The following is a 16,355-nucleotide window of genomic DNA, read 5'->3' as shown; positions in this document are numbered from 1 at the left end:
GAGGAACTCCTAAGAGCCCTTAAGAGTGAACGTGAACAGAAAGGAGAGCTGAAACTCCAAAGAGTGCCTGGGAGAGGGTATAGATTGGAATCCTCCTCAAATCCCAGTGGGAAGAAGGTTTTAGGGGTTGAGCTGCTTCTCTACCTCTTGGGAAACTGGGCAAAAGTGAGAAACGTGTGTGTGCGTGTGCGTGTTTTAATGCCCTTTTGGCACAAGGACAGGATGATGACTTGGTGAAAGATACCAGCAGGAGCACTGGGTGGCACATGGGAGGAGTCAGAAAACTTGTTTGTCTTGGCATTGTCATTTACTGCTGAATGACCTCAAATAAGTTGCTTTATCTTTCTGGGCCTCAGCTACTTATCAAGTAAGGGAGTTAAACTAGATGGTCTCGAAGGAGCCATCCAGTTATAAAATTCTGCAGCTTTTAATACTGGCAATGCTTGAGAAGGCATAAATGAAAAGCAGCCCTTTTCCTTCGATTCTGTAGGACCATATTCAATGTTTGTGTGTGTGTGTGTGTGTGTGTGTGTGTCCTTCTATCTCTTTCACAAGGATCTTGTCTGAAACCAGCATAACTCTTTCCTACTTTAAGGATAATCTCATTTCCTCCTGATTCCTGCAGGATCCTATTAGTAAGAGCTGAGCCTAGCTTTGAATCTTTGCCATATTGTTCGCTCAGAAGAGGAAAGATCAGCAGATGCCATTTACTTCCAGAAAATTGCTTTTGGCCTTCACATAAGCCTTTTCAGGGAGTCCCAGGTCCCAGGATTGAAAGATGGATCCTATCTATCTATCTCTTACTAACATATATTTTATGTTACGCTCCATGCTAACTGCTTTGCATGCATTATCTTGATCAATCCTCACAACATTGTATGAAATTAGGTTTTATTAATTTCCCTATTTTACCAAAAAGGAACCTGAAGAACAGAGAGATTAAGTTTCTTTCCCAAGATCACAAAGCAGCTAAGTAGTAGAGCCAGGATTTGTGCTCATTTCATACTTTAACCACTATGCTGAACTGTCTAATGAAGGTGTCCTGAGTGCTGCATGTATTATAGCTGCTGTGTAAAAGTGTATGTATTTTCAAGGGTCAGACAAGGGGCTGGGGATGAGAACCATTTATTTTCAGAAGTATGTCTCTGAAGGCTTAGAAAGTACAGGTCACCTAAATGAACTCAGGCCTTCTGCTAGCCAAGATAAAAGGCTGGAAACACAAGGGGTCTGAGGTTGTGAAGGCTCACATACCCCCTACCTAGTTCTTGGACTATGTTCAGAAAATAGTTTGTTTCTTGCTGAGTCTCTTTAAGTGCCCTCATAGTCATCGATGGTGTTCTTTGACCAAGGCATGAAGCCAGGCCATTTAGTGTCCGGCTCTCTGCAGAATCCGGCCCGTCCTGGCAGCATGCATGACCAGCAGAGTAAGCGCTCTCCTGTGAGTGCTTCTGCCCATGTCCTGTGCCCCTCAGGTGCAGTATTGAGGATTCACACAGATGTTAATTATAGGAACTGGAAGAAATCCTAGGTCAGATGGTTCCTCCTGTTTCACAGATAAAGGAGCAGATCAGAAAGGTGGAGTGACTTGCCCAAAAATCACATATCAAGTTTTTAACAACAGAAATAGGATCCAGGCCTTCTGCCTCTGGTTCACACTATGCTTGCCATAAATATATGCTTAAAGCACATTTCTGTGGCTCTCTGGACCTCTGCACACAACTTATGTTGGGGGCATAGTTTACTCTCTATCATCTTTTAGGACCAAAAAGAAAAAAAAAAAGCCCATATAACACAGCTGTTGATTTTTTTTTTAATTGAAATATAGTCAGTTTACAATGTTGTGTCAATTTCTGGTATACAACACAATAATTCAGTCATACATATACATACATATATTCATTTTCATATTTTTTATTATAGGTTACTACAAGATACTAAATATAGTTCTCTGTGCTGTACAGTAGAAACTTGTTTATCTACTTTATATATAGTAGTTGTATCTGTGAATCTCACGCTCCCAATTTACCCCTTCCTAAGCTCTTCCCCAACTGGTAACCATCAGTTTGTTTTCTCTGTCTGTGAGTCTGTTTCTGTTTTGTAAATAAGTTTGTCTTTTTTTTTTTTTTTTTCAGATTCCACATACATGATATCGTATGGTATTTTTCTTTCTCTTTCTGGCTTATTTCACTTACCATGACACTCTTAGGTTCATCCATGTTGTTGCAAATGGCATTATTTTATTATTTTTTATGACTGAATTGTGTTCCATTGTATAAATATACCACAACTTCTTTATCCAGTCATCTGACAATGGACATTTAGGTTGTTTCCATCTTGGCTATTGTAAATAGTGCTGCTATGAATATTGGGGTGCAGGTATCTTTTCGAATTAAAGTTCCTTCTGGATATATGCCTAGGAGTGGGATTGCTGGATCATATGGAAAGTCTGTTTTCAGTTTTTTTAAGGAATCTCCATACTGTTTTCCATAACAACTGCACCAAACTACATTCCTATCAATAGTGTAGGAGGGTTCCCTTTTCTCCACACCTCCTCTAGCATTTATCATTAGTGGACTTTTTAATGATGGCCTTTCTGACTGATGTGAAGTGATACCTCATTGTAGTTCTGATTTGCATTTCTCTGATAATTAGCGATATTGAACATTTTTTCATGTGCCTACTAGCCATTTGTATGTCTTCTTTGGAGAACTGCTTGCTTAGGTCTTCTGCCCATTTTTGGATTGGATGGTTAGTCTTTTTATTAAGTTGTATGAGCTGTTTATACAGCTGCTGATTTTTTAAAAAATATTATATTGTTTACTTCAGACATTTAAGAAAAAATATTTCAATGTGTCTTTTCTGTCTCTTCAAACTCAAAAGGGAAAGGTTTTTTATATTGTTGATGTTTTATCATCTAAGATGTGTATTCTAAAATTTTATAATGTAAGTGAATAGTATATGACAGGTATGGTAACAGGGTAAACCACAAATGAATTTTTGGGAAGCCATGGGAGCTCTTAGTCATGATTTTAAATACATTTTGAATCTACAGAATGTTATTTGCAAAAATAAGTCTTTTAAAAATCAGTATCAAAAAATCTATTGGTAATGATTTCCTCATGGAAGAAGAGAAGAAACTTTGTAGTTAAGATTTTCATTTAATTTCAGTTAATATTTCAGCTACAGTTTCCTCAGGTCTAGCATACAAGATTCAAGCATTTAAATTACATTTTATTTTTAGAGAGTATAAATCCGATACATGAAATTCAAAAGTAATGTGGAGAACATGCTCAATTATCGTCTTATATTAATGCTTATCACTGTAAAACACCTCTCAGAATAAATTTTATTCCCCTGTTTCAGAATGATACAAGTTTCTTAAATTCTAAGGCCTGGCATAAAACTCCCATGGGAAGAGAAATTTACTGCTCATTTCTTTTTCTTCCCCCCTAGAAGTGGCGTCAGTTGCTTTACCTAAATGGCTCATGAGTCTTTTGTTATAGACTTAACAGTGTAACTATTTTAGGCCTCATCTTCCATTCCAGCAAATAAAAAAGTGAGAGTAATAATTTAAGGTATACCCTAAATTACTTTTATTTATCACATTAGGTTTGTGATGTCTTCGTAGAGTTTTCTTTAAAGTTAAGTCCTTTAGTTTTGCATATTAATTTTTCTGTGTGGAACTTTAAGTACTATGGAATTGAGTCTCATTTTGCTAAACCATAGTTACCTTCCTGGTGGTGGCTGGAAATGTTCAGTGCCTAGGATGAATACAAGTGTTTGTTGAATTTAAATTAAGGTAAAGGAAACTTTGAGACTTAATTCTTACTTGATGAGCAGTAAGGGATTTTGGAATTCATTTGATGTCTTTCCTCTTCCCATTGCACAGTGGAGAAACAGCCCCAAAGGGCTAAAGGAATTTGCTAGGGTGACGTAGCTCTTTGGGGTGTGTTAGAATTAAGACGTTTATAGAACATCCATCCAGAACACATTCTCCTCAAGCACACATGGAACATAATGCAGGATAGATCACATGTTAAACCACAAAACAAGCCTTAATAAATTTAAGACTGAAATCATATCAAGCAAGCCAGAATGGTATGAAACTAGAAATCAATTACCAGAAGAAATTAATTTCTAGAAGAAAACAGGAAAATTTACGAATATGTGGAGGTTAAATAACATGCTCCTGAACAACCAATCGGTCAACGAAGAAACTGAAAGAGACATTTTCAAGCATCTAGAGATAGGTGAAAATGGAGGTATAACATACCCACGCTTACGGGACACAACAAATGAAGTTCTGACAGGGAAGTGAATAGTGACAAAGTCTTACATTAAGAAACAATAAAAATCTTAAACAATCTAAGGTTATAGTTCAAGGAACTAGAAAAAGAACAAATTAAGCCTAAAGTCAGTAAAGGAAGGAAATAATGAGATTGGAGCAGAAATACACAAAATAGACACTAAAAAGGCAATGGAAGAGATGAAACTAAGGGTTGGTTATTTCTCCAAAGTTTAAAGGAGAGTACTGCAGGAGCAGTTGGGCAATACTTACTAGTCTTTGTATAACCTAAGCTCACTGATTAATGCTTACTGCAGCACTGTTTATACTACCAAAATATTAGAAATAACTTAAGTGTTCATTAATAGAAGAATAGATGAAATGTGGTATATTCATACAGTGGAATACTATGTAGTTGTTAAAAGGAATGAACTAAAGCTGCATGTACTAACATAGATAAATCACAGTTTTGTACAAAAAACCCCCTAAGCCAAGTTACAGAAAGATTACACACACAGAAACACACACAGGATACCACCATATACAGTTGTTTTATCAACATGGAATATTATATTCTATAGAACTGATAGGTATATAAAAAAAGTAATGAAAGTATAAAATTACACACAGGAGTAATGATCACCACCTTTAGGATGAGAGAATTCTTTTAGAATTCTCTGAAGACAAGGGAAGGAAATCAGACTGGAGAGGTCTAAGATTTAGTATCTTATGTTGACTGGTGGGTACATGAATGTATTTTATTATCCAAGTCCTTTGTATTTAAGAACTATTTCAAAAAATGATCATGAATGTATTTTATTATCCAAGTCCTTTGTATTTAAGAACTATTTCAAAAAATGATCCCAAATTTTCACTAAAGAATTTTCAGCTTTAATAAGGAAGAAAATTGAAGGGGATGTGAGGTGCTCTGCAAAACTACTCTAAGTGCTAGAAGTACTTTCTGTGATGGCATCATCATCACTATAAAACAGTCTACTGCGTTTTTCATCATCAGGAGTTTACATTATACTGAATCACATCAAGCAGCAAAATCCAAATGTTAATAAGAAAAATAACTCATAATTCAACAAATAAAAACCATGCCCAAGTTTATTTTCAAATGGTGATGCTTGAATGTATAATATACCCTAATATGTACTAAGATTTATTTTAAAATGCAGGTAATAAAAAGTAGTTTTTAAAAAGAAGTCACAGTAATTTAAGTAACTTTGACTAAAACTTAAAAGTACTCTGTACTCATTCAAGCAATCGATAATTATGTTTAAGACAGTCTCCTGCCTATTAGAAAGAGGCTAGTTTCAAAGAAAAAAAAAGAAACACGTTTAAAAAAACTAATAAGACATTTTTACATGACAATATCAACAATAAAAGAGCAAGAAAAATGTGCTAAGTAGAAATATACTTGGGTGTTAATAACATACTAAAGATGCAGATGAAATTAAAGAGTGCAAAGAGAACAGGAGAAAGCTATTGGTAATGGTGTGCATGAAAAAAGGTGAAGGTAATACATTAAAAATAATGTATCTTTGATAAGAAAAATAAGAAGATAAAGTGAGAAAGGGCCCCTAAATGGAACACATTATGCGGAAGAAAAAGCTAAGAAGTGAGATTAAGTGGTTTCAAGAGTTATAGAAGAGCAGTGATGTAAAAGAAATCGAGACAGGAAGGGTAGAATCAGATTATTCAGATGGCTTTAAAATTAGGGAAAGAGACAACTATAGGAACCTGAATATAAACTGAGAAAGGGCTGAGAATGATAAAAGAAAAGAAAATAGAAAGGATAAATATAAGAAACACGGCAAAGTTTCTTATGGGGAGCTAACTATAAATTAATGAGAGGAAGGTGTCAGGAATTAATCAACAACTTTGACTCGCTGTATTAAAATGGAGACATTTCAGCTTTTGAATGATCCCTCCATGTAAAGAATTGAAGAAGCAAGACAAGGGTGAACAAGGCGATGGAAGAAACACCACACAGACGAGAGCCCTACAAGAGTCTAACTGCAAGTGCCATGTGCTATGCTGGTGGGCTTACATCAGAGGCCAAAGGTTCTTTGCAGTAATTTTGATATTCTTGTAGAAATGGTTTATTTAAAGAACATTTCCTGCAAATGGCATCAGTAATAATGTACCTCTTTCTGGATCCACACAGAGTCTTCTAAAGTTCCAGCAATTTCAAAAACTACCACTTAGTAATGCTATAAATATACGTGGATCAGCCAGAACCAACTTTTACCTATTCACCAAAGATAAATGTCCTTTTCACACTTGGAGCTAACTGTCAGCTTTGAAAACATTCCAACAGCTATGCTGCAATGTTGTTCTTTCCTTCTCTCTAACAAATTTTAGTTTTGGAATGTTATTTTACTGCAGAAAGATATATGAAACTAACCTATAACCATAAATATTAGCTTCCCAACTTATCTTCCCCCTGCAAATTAAAAAAAAAAATTTAGTGCTCCCACATCTGCTGAACATCTATGACGTGCCATCTTGGTGTGACCACTCGTACACTGCCCTGGACTATATATGCACATACACGTATGCTATTACAATATAAACCTAGAGGAATACATGGTTCTTTTTTTAAAGGCAATTTATTCACTCAGAATTCCTTGCATCAGTACTCCACCTCCTCCGCACTCCCACCCCTCAAAAAACACTCAAAGTTTTAAGAGGCTTCCATTTAGAAAAAATAATTAATTTTGTGTACCTCTTTGCAAAGAAAAATTATAGACCCAAATAGGCATTAGTAGTCCCAAGGACAAACCTCTCTCAATCACACTGCACAGTTTAAGACAAACGAAAAAAACAAAAAAACCTGCCTGTAAGAAATAAAAACAAAAATAGAAGATATTCCAGATTTGTTGTCCAGGTTGACTGTGAACCAGGAAAATAAAATAAATGACAAGAGAACACTGGGGAGGGGCTGGCCTGCATATCCATTTGCTTTTCAATTAAACCAAAGTCCCCCCAAAATTGTGAATGCTCAATTTCATATTACTTAAAAATCCTGTATTAAATTACACTTATAATATTTTATTCCTCCCCTAACCAGGGTCTCTTATAAAGTTGGGAAAGGTTACAGGGTTTATTCCAGTGTCCGATTTCTCCAACAATGGAGCTCTAACAGTATCACCCTGGGGGGCCGCCGAGAGCGAGCCGGACTGCAGGAAGCACTCCACTGACCACAGCCCCCGTTGCTCCTCCCGCCTGCCCTTCTCTTCTACTTGAGGACCTCACATTCCTCACAAAAGAGAATCTTATGTCGCTATGCCTTATGTCCAGTCTGTTCTCTGGGTTTACCCCTTGGTTGTTTTCATTCAAATTCAGAAGTACCTGTAGCGTACCTCGGTGTTTGTGTAATACGTGTTCCACGATGACCGCAGGGACTCCTGACCGCCAATATCCCACGTGAGAAAATGAGTGTTCTTCATGACTGTTTCTTCAACGTTGCTTCCTGTGGTTGGAGACGTATGAACCACTTCATTCATTAAGCTGTTAAAAGACAGACACCATAAAAGCTCTTGTCAATCCCGAGAACCTGAAGCACATTTTCCCTGTACTTTTATATGAATCAACCTTCCTTACTTGCATCAGTGATGGTAATCACTAGCAACAGAAATGGAACCCCGGAGAACATTTGTGCAAATACCTAGACAGAACAAATCCTGAAGGAAGGCTGGTTTTTTTGTACTTTTAATGGAGTAAACTACAGGCTTGATCTGGATAGAAGGCAACTGTGAGGTGAAGTTGCATTTCTGTGGCCAAAATTCCAGCTAGAGCAGAACCAATGCCCCATCCTGAAAGAGCAGGTTTCCAGGTGACTGTCATCAACTTGCAAAGTAGTCCCCATTGCACAGGTCGATTTCAGACGTGACCCTGACCTCATAGAGCCTAATTACAGCTTTGAGGATGCAGTTGACTCCCCTTTCTTATATTCTGCCTGGATGGAACCAGAGGTTCCCAAGACCAAAGTCAGGCAAAGGAGAAGCTTGAGGAAGAAGCCTTCCCAGGACTGGCAACCTCTGGATCTATATATAAACATCTCCTTGGACACCTGGTACAGGAACACATTAGTTTCCTGCATTTTGTGGAAAGTGCAGCACAGCTGCCGGCCCCTGCGTCTGTTTTGTGGGAAGCTGCACATCAGGAACATGGTGTTAGCCAGACTGTGGAGATCCTGGACTTGGTGCAACTGGAATTTATTCAAGAGCTGGACATGTCTGATTGCTTTGGGTTGTTCTCAGGTGAAAGCCAGTTTGCCAGACAAGTAGAACAAATGAAAAACCTGCGCAATCTCACGCTGCCTCAGCCCATCTTTGGGACTACAGCTGTTCACAGGCTGCCGTCCTCCGATGCTTTCAACTCTTTCCTCTCCCGCCTGAGCTCGCTGGGGCGCCTCCAGATGCTCTGCCTGTCCTCTCCCCACCTCTCAGACCACCTGCACCGCCTTCTCAGGTGAGCACAGGGGGCCCTTCTCCCTATTCCTTAATGATGGTCTCCACGTCAGGATAGGGCAGGGGACTGAGCCAGGACACACTGGATGCACGTCCCAGCCAGTTGAAGAGTCTAAGGCCCCTTAATGAGTGGTAACTCCCAGAGAGGGCAAGTTATAGCCGGGGGGATAAAAAAAACTCACACATACAACAGGAAACATCCACTAGGCCCTGTACTCCAGCAAGTCTATTCTATTACACCTATTTTACAGATGGGGGCAACCAGGACCCAGAGAGGTTAAGGAACTTTTCTAAGGTCACACAGCCAGTAAGAGACACAGCCAAGATGTGAACCCAGGAAGTTTGTTCCTTTTACCACTTGCTAGACCACCTCTCAGGGAAAATTACCTTCATTCACTGATTCAGCAGATAATTCTTGGGAACCCACTGTGTGCCCAATGGAGCTTGTGAATTTATAAGGGAAGAGAAGCAGTAAAGGTAAAACGTAGTGGTCATAGTTGACACCCCTGTCCCCCTGCTCCCAGTGACAACTGCCCTGAAGAATATCTCCAGGGAACTCTTGGAAATCTAACGTCTTGAGTCTGATGACTGGTGGAAGGGAAGCTAGAGATGACAGCAGCCCCCAAACTTCTACGCATTGGTCATGGCTACTATTTTAGTAGAGTTGACCCTGAACACCTGGGTGGGGTAGGGATGCAGTTGAAATTCCGAGGGTAATTTTCCAGTAGGCTCTCCACAAATAAGGAGTCAAGCAACTGTGGTTCATGTAGTCCTGCAGTAGTATTTACTGAAAAAAATCCACATATAAATGGACCATGCAGCTCAGAGCTGTGATATTCAAGGGCCAACTATATTTACTGTTTATTTTATGTGCTTAGCCTTCTAAAAATGATTACCTCTACATCCCGAAAAGACTTAAATGTTAAGTAATAAGATATTCATCTTACAGACTTGAATACTGAGGCCTGGAAAGGTTGAGTCAGCGACCAGTGTCACACATTCGGGGGTGGGGCTGGTCCCGGAACACAGTCACCTGATCACAGAGCAGGTCTTTACATACTGGACCTGGGCCCCGTCTAGGGCCTGGGCTAACCCGGGTCTGTGGGGCTAGGAGGTCTGGTGGCTCCTGAGAAGGTTCTTGCCCCAGCCCTGCTCTCTGGGAGTGACCCCATGCCGCCGTCTCTCCTCAGATACCTGCCTGATGCCCTGGTGACCTTGGAGCTCCCCGCCTGTGCTCTTCTTATTCATGATATCTGCTGGCTGTCCCAGAGCCCTCAGGCCTCACATCTGAAAAAATTAGATTTGAGCAAAAATGACCTTTCCCAGATGGTTCCAGGAGTGCTGAAGGCTCTTCTTAGGGAGGCCTCGGGCTCCCTGCAGGAACTGGTCCTGGACTACTGCAGCCTGAGGGATCCGCACCTCGTGGGCCTCCTGCCCGCCCTGAGATGCTGCTTCCTCCTCCACAGCCTCAGCCTCTCTGGCAACCGCATCGCCACGTCCAGCCTGGAGAACCTGCTACAGCTCGTGGCCGAGCTGTCAGGGCTGAAGCTTGTGGTCTGCCCCTACCCTGTCGAGTGCTACGACTACCCAAAGAGCAGGGAGCTGGGTCATATTCAAGAATGGCGGTCTAGCTCCTTCAAAGCCATGGTTCAGGACATGCTCAGGGCCTTGGGGCAGGACAGTCTGGAGTGGACCTTTACCTCAGAAACCTCTTTCTGATGCCGGGGCTGCCAACCACTCTCAGTGATCTAGTGTCTTTCAGATCATCCTGCTCCCCCAGATCGAATCTCGCAATCCATTAGCTCACTTCACTCAATAGTTGTTATATACAGGGTGAGTGCCAAGCACTGTTCTAGCAGCTGCAGATAAAAGGACAATAAGATCTATTTTTCTCAGGGAACTACTAGTCTACTTGGTCCTTCTGCTCTACAAACCCATTTCCCATCTTTGTCTGCAGAAACCACTACTCTCCCTGGCGGTATGAAACTGGACAAACTATTAGGCTCTTGATTTGTGAATTTATCCATATGTAAAATGGGGGTGAGTGTCTGTTGTCAGTGGGAAGATCAAGGGTGAGGATCTGTAAAGTGCTGAACGGCAGACACGTGTGTATCACTGAGCCACAGGTGTGTATGGGGCTCTGTTCCACACTGGAGGTCCAGCGATGGACAAGATACACATGGTCTCCCACAGGCCTTCCAGCCGTCTAGAGAAGTCTAATAATAATCAAGCTGAAAAATAAACAAGGTAGTTCAGGCAGCCTTAGGTGTTCTGTAAACCTCAGAACTGTTAGAGCCGGGTAGGGGCTTCAGGGTCTCTAGTAAGACAGTTGGGGAGGGTTCTTGATGGGAAGATAAGCAGGGGACACTCCTGGTGAAAGGCAGTGGAAAGGAGCAGCAGCAAAGGCAATGATCCAGAGGCAGGAAGTGGCTGGGGTGTTCAAGGAAAAGGAGGAAGTTCACCGTGGCTGTGGTGTGGTGAATGATGGAGTCTGGTACTTCAGGTCCAGCAGGACCATGAAGCCAGCCCTTTTAACAATAAATCAGCTGATGTCCACTCACTCCCTGGACGCTGAATGCTCAGGGCATCTTAAACGGGGATTTCCCACCCAGAGTGCATGGCTTTTCCAGTAACTCAACATGGCCTTGTGCACCTCACTTAATTCAAGAAATACTGCCTGAGTTCCGACTGAGTGCTGGACACTCTCCTATGAGTGGGGCACCCAGCAGCGAACAGGACGGACAGGTCCCAACAGCTTATGTTCCAGTTGAGACATAGTCAACAATGTCAAACTCTCAAACACTAGTAAGTGCGCTAATGAAAAGACAGATATAAAGGGATGGAGGGAGGTAGGGTGAGGGGTGCAGGGGCAAGTTATGTTCAAATCTGTTGCCCAGTTTTAAAATTGGGCTGCTGGGTTTTGAGAGTTTCTTATTGCTGGGTTTTGAGAGTTTCTTATATGTTCTGTGCACCAGTCCTATATCAGATATATGCTTGGCAGAGATTTTCTACCATTCTTGGCTTTGTCTTTTCACTCTCTCAGCAATCTTACTTTGAAGAGCAGATGTTTTTAAATTTTGACAGAGTACAGTTTATCAGTCTGCTCTTTTAGGAATCATGTTTTTGCTGTTGTATCAAAAAAATCGTTGCTTAATCCAATGTCACAAAATTTTCCTCTTGTGTTTTCTTCTAGAAGTTTATATTTTTAAAATTTTAAAATTTACATTTAAGTGTACGATATATTTTAAGTTAAGTTTTGTATGTGATGCAAGGGATGGAACCAAGTTCCTTTTTAGAAAAAAAGAAATACATGGTTTTCTGGTTGTTCCAGCACCATCTGTTGAGTATCCTTTTCTCCACAGCATTGCTTTCACACCTTTTAAAATATTAGTTGTCCATATATAGTTGGATTTACTTCTCGACTCTCAATTCTGTTCCATTGATCTATTTATGTGATCTGAAGAACCACACGGTTTTGATTACTGTAGTTTGAAATGAATTATTTAGAAAGGTTAGCGTTAGCCCTCCAACTTTGTTTGGCTTTTTCAAGATTGTTTTGGCTATTGCAGGTCTTCTGCATTTCCTTCTGAATTTTAGAATCACCTTGTCAGTATCTACAAAAAATCTTGCTGGGACTGAATTTCACTGAGGTTGCATTGAATCTGTAGATCAATTTGGAGAGAATGAACATCTTAATATCAAGTCTTCTGATCTATGAACAAAGTATATATCTCCATTTATTGAGGTCTTTTAACTCTCTCCTGAGTATTTTGTCAGGCTTAGTGTATTTTAAATGAAGTAAATAATTCACATGACCGTAGGTGGGGTTTTAGTCTGACAAGCTTTCGCATGTACTGTTCTGAGTCTTTATGGCTGTAACAGTGATGATCAATGTCTTAACAGCAACAGTGAGCACAGATCCTGATTTTCCTAGGATAGTCAGATTTCATTCTTACCATCCCAAAATAATTGCTTAAAAGAATATCTTTCACTCCCAAAAGCATCCTAGTTTGGAAGCTAAATTATGTGATACCCATAATTACAGCTAAAGCTTAGTGAGGTCTTTTTATCTGCTAAGCATTTTTCTAAGTGATTTATTACGTTAATCTACACAACAAACTTGAAGATGGTGTGAGAGGAGAAAATAAGTTGTATTTTTTAAAGTAGAAATCTTAATTCCTTTGATTTTACTTTTTTAATTTTAACTTTCTTTTTATTAGCCTAATATTTGTTTCAGTCCAAGCAGATGGACAGCTTGCTCAGTGAAATGCAAATCAAAACCAGGCAATACCACTTCATACCCATTAGGATGGCTACAATTAAAAAAAAACTTCTAAAAAGTAACAAGAGTTGGTGGAGATGGGTAGAAATTGGAGCCCTGTGCATTGATGGTAGGAGTATAATAAGGCACAGTTTGTTCATTCGTCAATAAATCAATCATTGAATTATCACATGATCCAGCAATTCCGCTTCTAGGTATATACCCAAAATAATTGAAAACAGGCGTTCCAAAATAAACGTGTGTAAGAATATTCATAGCACTATTCACAACAGTGTAACAACACATTAAATGTGTAACAACCCAAAAACGGCCACCTAAATAGATATACCAAATATACTATATCCATACAATGGACTATTATTTGGCAGTAAAAAGGAATGAAAGTACTGATACATGATACAACATGGCTAAACCTAGAAAACATCACAGTGAAAGAAGCCATACACTCTATGATTTCCTTTATATGAAAATCCCAGAATAGATGAATCCATAGAGATAGAAAGCAGATTAGTGGGTTCCAGAGGCTAGGGGAGGGGGCAGTAGGGGAGATGGGAAATGATTGCTTAAGGAGTATAGTGTTTCATTTTGGGGCGATGAAAATTTTGTGAAACTAGATAGTGATAATGATTGCACTGCATTGTGACTGTATTAAATGCCACTAAATAGTATGCATTAAAATGGTTAAAATGGCGAATTTTGTTTATGTGTATTTTACCACCATTAAAAAAAAAAGTCACCTTATCACCAGCCCTTTGGATCCCTTATCAGTGATTCCTCAGACTCATTACAATCCCTTCAGTACCCCGAAGCCCACCTACCAGAGAATCTCCCACCCACCCCCAAATTACAAGACCCCACATACCTGACCCATTGGGACACCCATATCAATCGTAGACTTTCCCTGGACTTCTGAATCAATGATAACCAGACATCTGCTTCTTGTCACTCCTCAGACCCCTTTATTACTATGTCCCTCAGACCCACCCTCTTCCTCCCAATTCCTAAACCTCAGATTCCTGCCACCCGACTCCTGTTTTCAGTCCCTCGCACCCAAACTCTGAGCCTCATCCCTCTGCGAGCCCACTTGTTGCCATGGTTTCTTTAAACCGACCTTCTATTTGGGCAGGCCTGGTGCTCTCGCCTATGACGCTGCTGCCACCCACAGTTACACATGTAGGGCTGTGTGGTGCCAACTACTGAGGAAGAACCTCTAAAGCACGGGACGCTGAGGCGGTGGGTCTCTAGTGGTGACGCAGGTAGCTTCGCCCATTGAGCTGTTTTTTCCCTGGAGGCAGCCATTCTCGAAAATGTTTCCTACAATTCCTCAGTCTTTGTGGGACCAGAGTTTTGGGCTGTCCTTGTTGCAATAGAAAATTGACACTGACTTGTTCCCATCCTTTTCGCGGGGACCCCAGCTCTGGCACTGCCACTTCTGCAGCAAAGCAGCCGCCAGCTTCTCCTGATAATCGACGTGGTATTGGTCATGAGGAAGATGGTGGCGCCCTGCAACCGGTTTCTCTAAGCGCTGACATTTTGGAGGAGGTGTCAAGCAGCTAGTCCGCTTCTGGTGGGGAAACCAGAGAGGCCGTAGCAAGGGGCTATCTTCCGGTAAGTGCAAAAGGCACTTGGGCTCTGGCTTGCTGGGGTGGGTAAAGAGGCCCTGGGTGGACAAAGATTTGGGAAGGGGCAGGGCGGGGGGAAAGAAGCTCCAGTGGCAATTCCTATCTGACCCATAGGCACTATGTGAAATAATGTTTATTGTTGGCTTAGGTAGGTAAATTTGGGGGTAATTTGTTATTTAGCAATAGATAATACAGTGTCTTGCTGGTCGCCAACATTCCAGGCACACTCCCTATTTTAGAGTCTTTGCATTTGCTGTTTCCTCCGCCTGGAAGTCTTTTGTGGACATAAGCATTATTAGGTCCCTGACTTTCTTCCGGTCCTTGTGCATAGCTTCCTTTTGAAGCCTTTCTGGCTTTCTATATCTAAAATTTTACTCCCCTTCTACTATTTTATGTACTCTTTCCCTGTTCATTTCTTGCTCATTGACAATGATCAGTTTCCCTTTCTGTCTGCTGTTGTACTCCAGTGCAAAGAGCAGTGTGTGGTTCATGGTAAGCACTTGTTATGCACTTGTGGCTCAATGGATATATTACTTCTAATTAGTGTTCAAGAACTCCCAGTGAGCACATCTAGAACCTGTGGCTCACTCAGATCTCTGTCGCAGCACATCACCTTCCTGAATTCTTCCTACTTTTCAATTCTATTTTCCTGGCAAAGTGGGTAGGCTCTAAGATGGCCCCCAATGATTTATACCTCCTAGAAGTCTGGAAAGGGGATTCCTCTTGTATAATTTCCTCTTCTTGAATGTAGCTGGGACCTGTGACTTGCTTCTAACCAATAGAATACAGCAAAGGTGACAGGATGTCACTTGCACGATATTACATGAGTGTTACTTCTGTATTGGAAGCAGACTCTTTCCCTGATGTGAAGTTAGCTGCTACATTGTGAGCTGTACTTTGGAGAGGCCCATGTGGCAAGGAACTGAACGTAGCCTCTGGCCCATAGCCAGCATGAAATGGAGACCCTAAAATCCAAAATTTCACAAGGAACTGAGTTCTGCCAACAACCATGTGATCTTGGAAGCAGATCCTTCCCTAGTTGAGGATCAGATGAAAGCACTGTTCTGACCAACACCTTGACTGTGGCCTTGTGAGACCCTGAACCAGAGGACCCAGCTAAACTGTGTCTGGACTCCTGACTCACAGAAACTGTGAGAGAACAAATGTATGTTGGTTTAAGCTACTCAATTTGTGATAATTTGTTAGGTAGCACTAGATAACTAACATACTTAGGTTACCAAAGCTAAAGATGAGTGTTAGCAAATGTCATAATTGTTTCTCATTAATATCTGTCCTGTGAGGAGGTTGCTTTGTTCAGAGCTAATGATTAGGGATGTGATTCATATCAGAGGTCCACCCTTGTCTGACCATCAGAATTACTGAGGATGCTTAAACCCTCTGCCAGAGCTAATCATACAGAATCTATGGGGCTAATATGTATTGAAGGAAAAAAAAACCTCTCTGCAAAGTATCTTGCCAGAGATATTTAACTACAAAGGCAGAAATCTCAGCTTTAGAGTGGGGAGATCTGACACTGCGCACCTTAACCAAATGATCGAGGTTAACATCACCAATAAGATTTATCACATGTGCCCTCTGATATGATGCACTGAAGCTGAATCACTTCTGTAATATTAATGCATAACCCACTGAATCAAATCCAGACTGAGGGATATTCTACAAAA

General features: G+C 40.7%; 2 protein-coding genes across 6 annotated transcripts in view; both read left to right on the top strand.

Moving 5' to 3' along the window:
- The window catches only part of LOC116282233 (metabotropic glycine receptor-like), a 37,792-nt gene that overhangs the window by 1,848 nt on the left and 19,589 nt on the right, over positions 1-16,355 (top strand). For 3 of the 5 annotated variants that reach the window (XM_072968706.1, XM_072968708.1, XM_072968707.1), the window contains exon 2: positions 14,464-14,656. In XM_072968706.1, coding sequence (XP_072824807.1) covers positions 14,464-14,605 — 142 coding nt within the window. In that variant the 3' untranslated portion in view covers positions 14,606-14,656. Of the gene's footprint in view, positions 1-7,695; positions 8,263-14,463; positions 14,657-15,521; positions 15,846-16,355 lie in introns of those variants that run through there. The other 2 variants (XM_072968709.1, XM_072968710.1) reach the window with 2 other exon arrangements.
- LOC107034604 (melanoma antigen preferentially expressed in tumors-like) lies at positions 7,742-11,580 on the top strand. Its single transcript, XM_015248503.3, is given in 4 exon segments — positions 7,742-7,780; positions 8,170-8,467; positions 8,470-8,767; positions 9,957-11,580. Coding segments are annotated over 4 exon segments (1,164 nt in total). The 3' UTR covers positions 10,486-11,580.

Source organism: Vicugna pacos, chromosome 9 (assembly GCF_048564905.1).
Source record: "Vicugna pacos chromosome 9, VicPac4, whole genome shotgun sequence".
Lineage (NCBI taxonomy): Eukaryota > Metazoa > Chordata > Mammalia > Artiodactyla > Camelidae > Vicugna > Vicugna pacos.
This window is presented reverse-complemented; position numbering and strand designations above follow the sequence as displayed.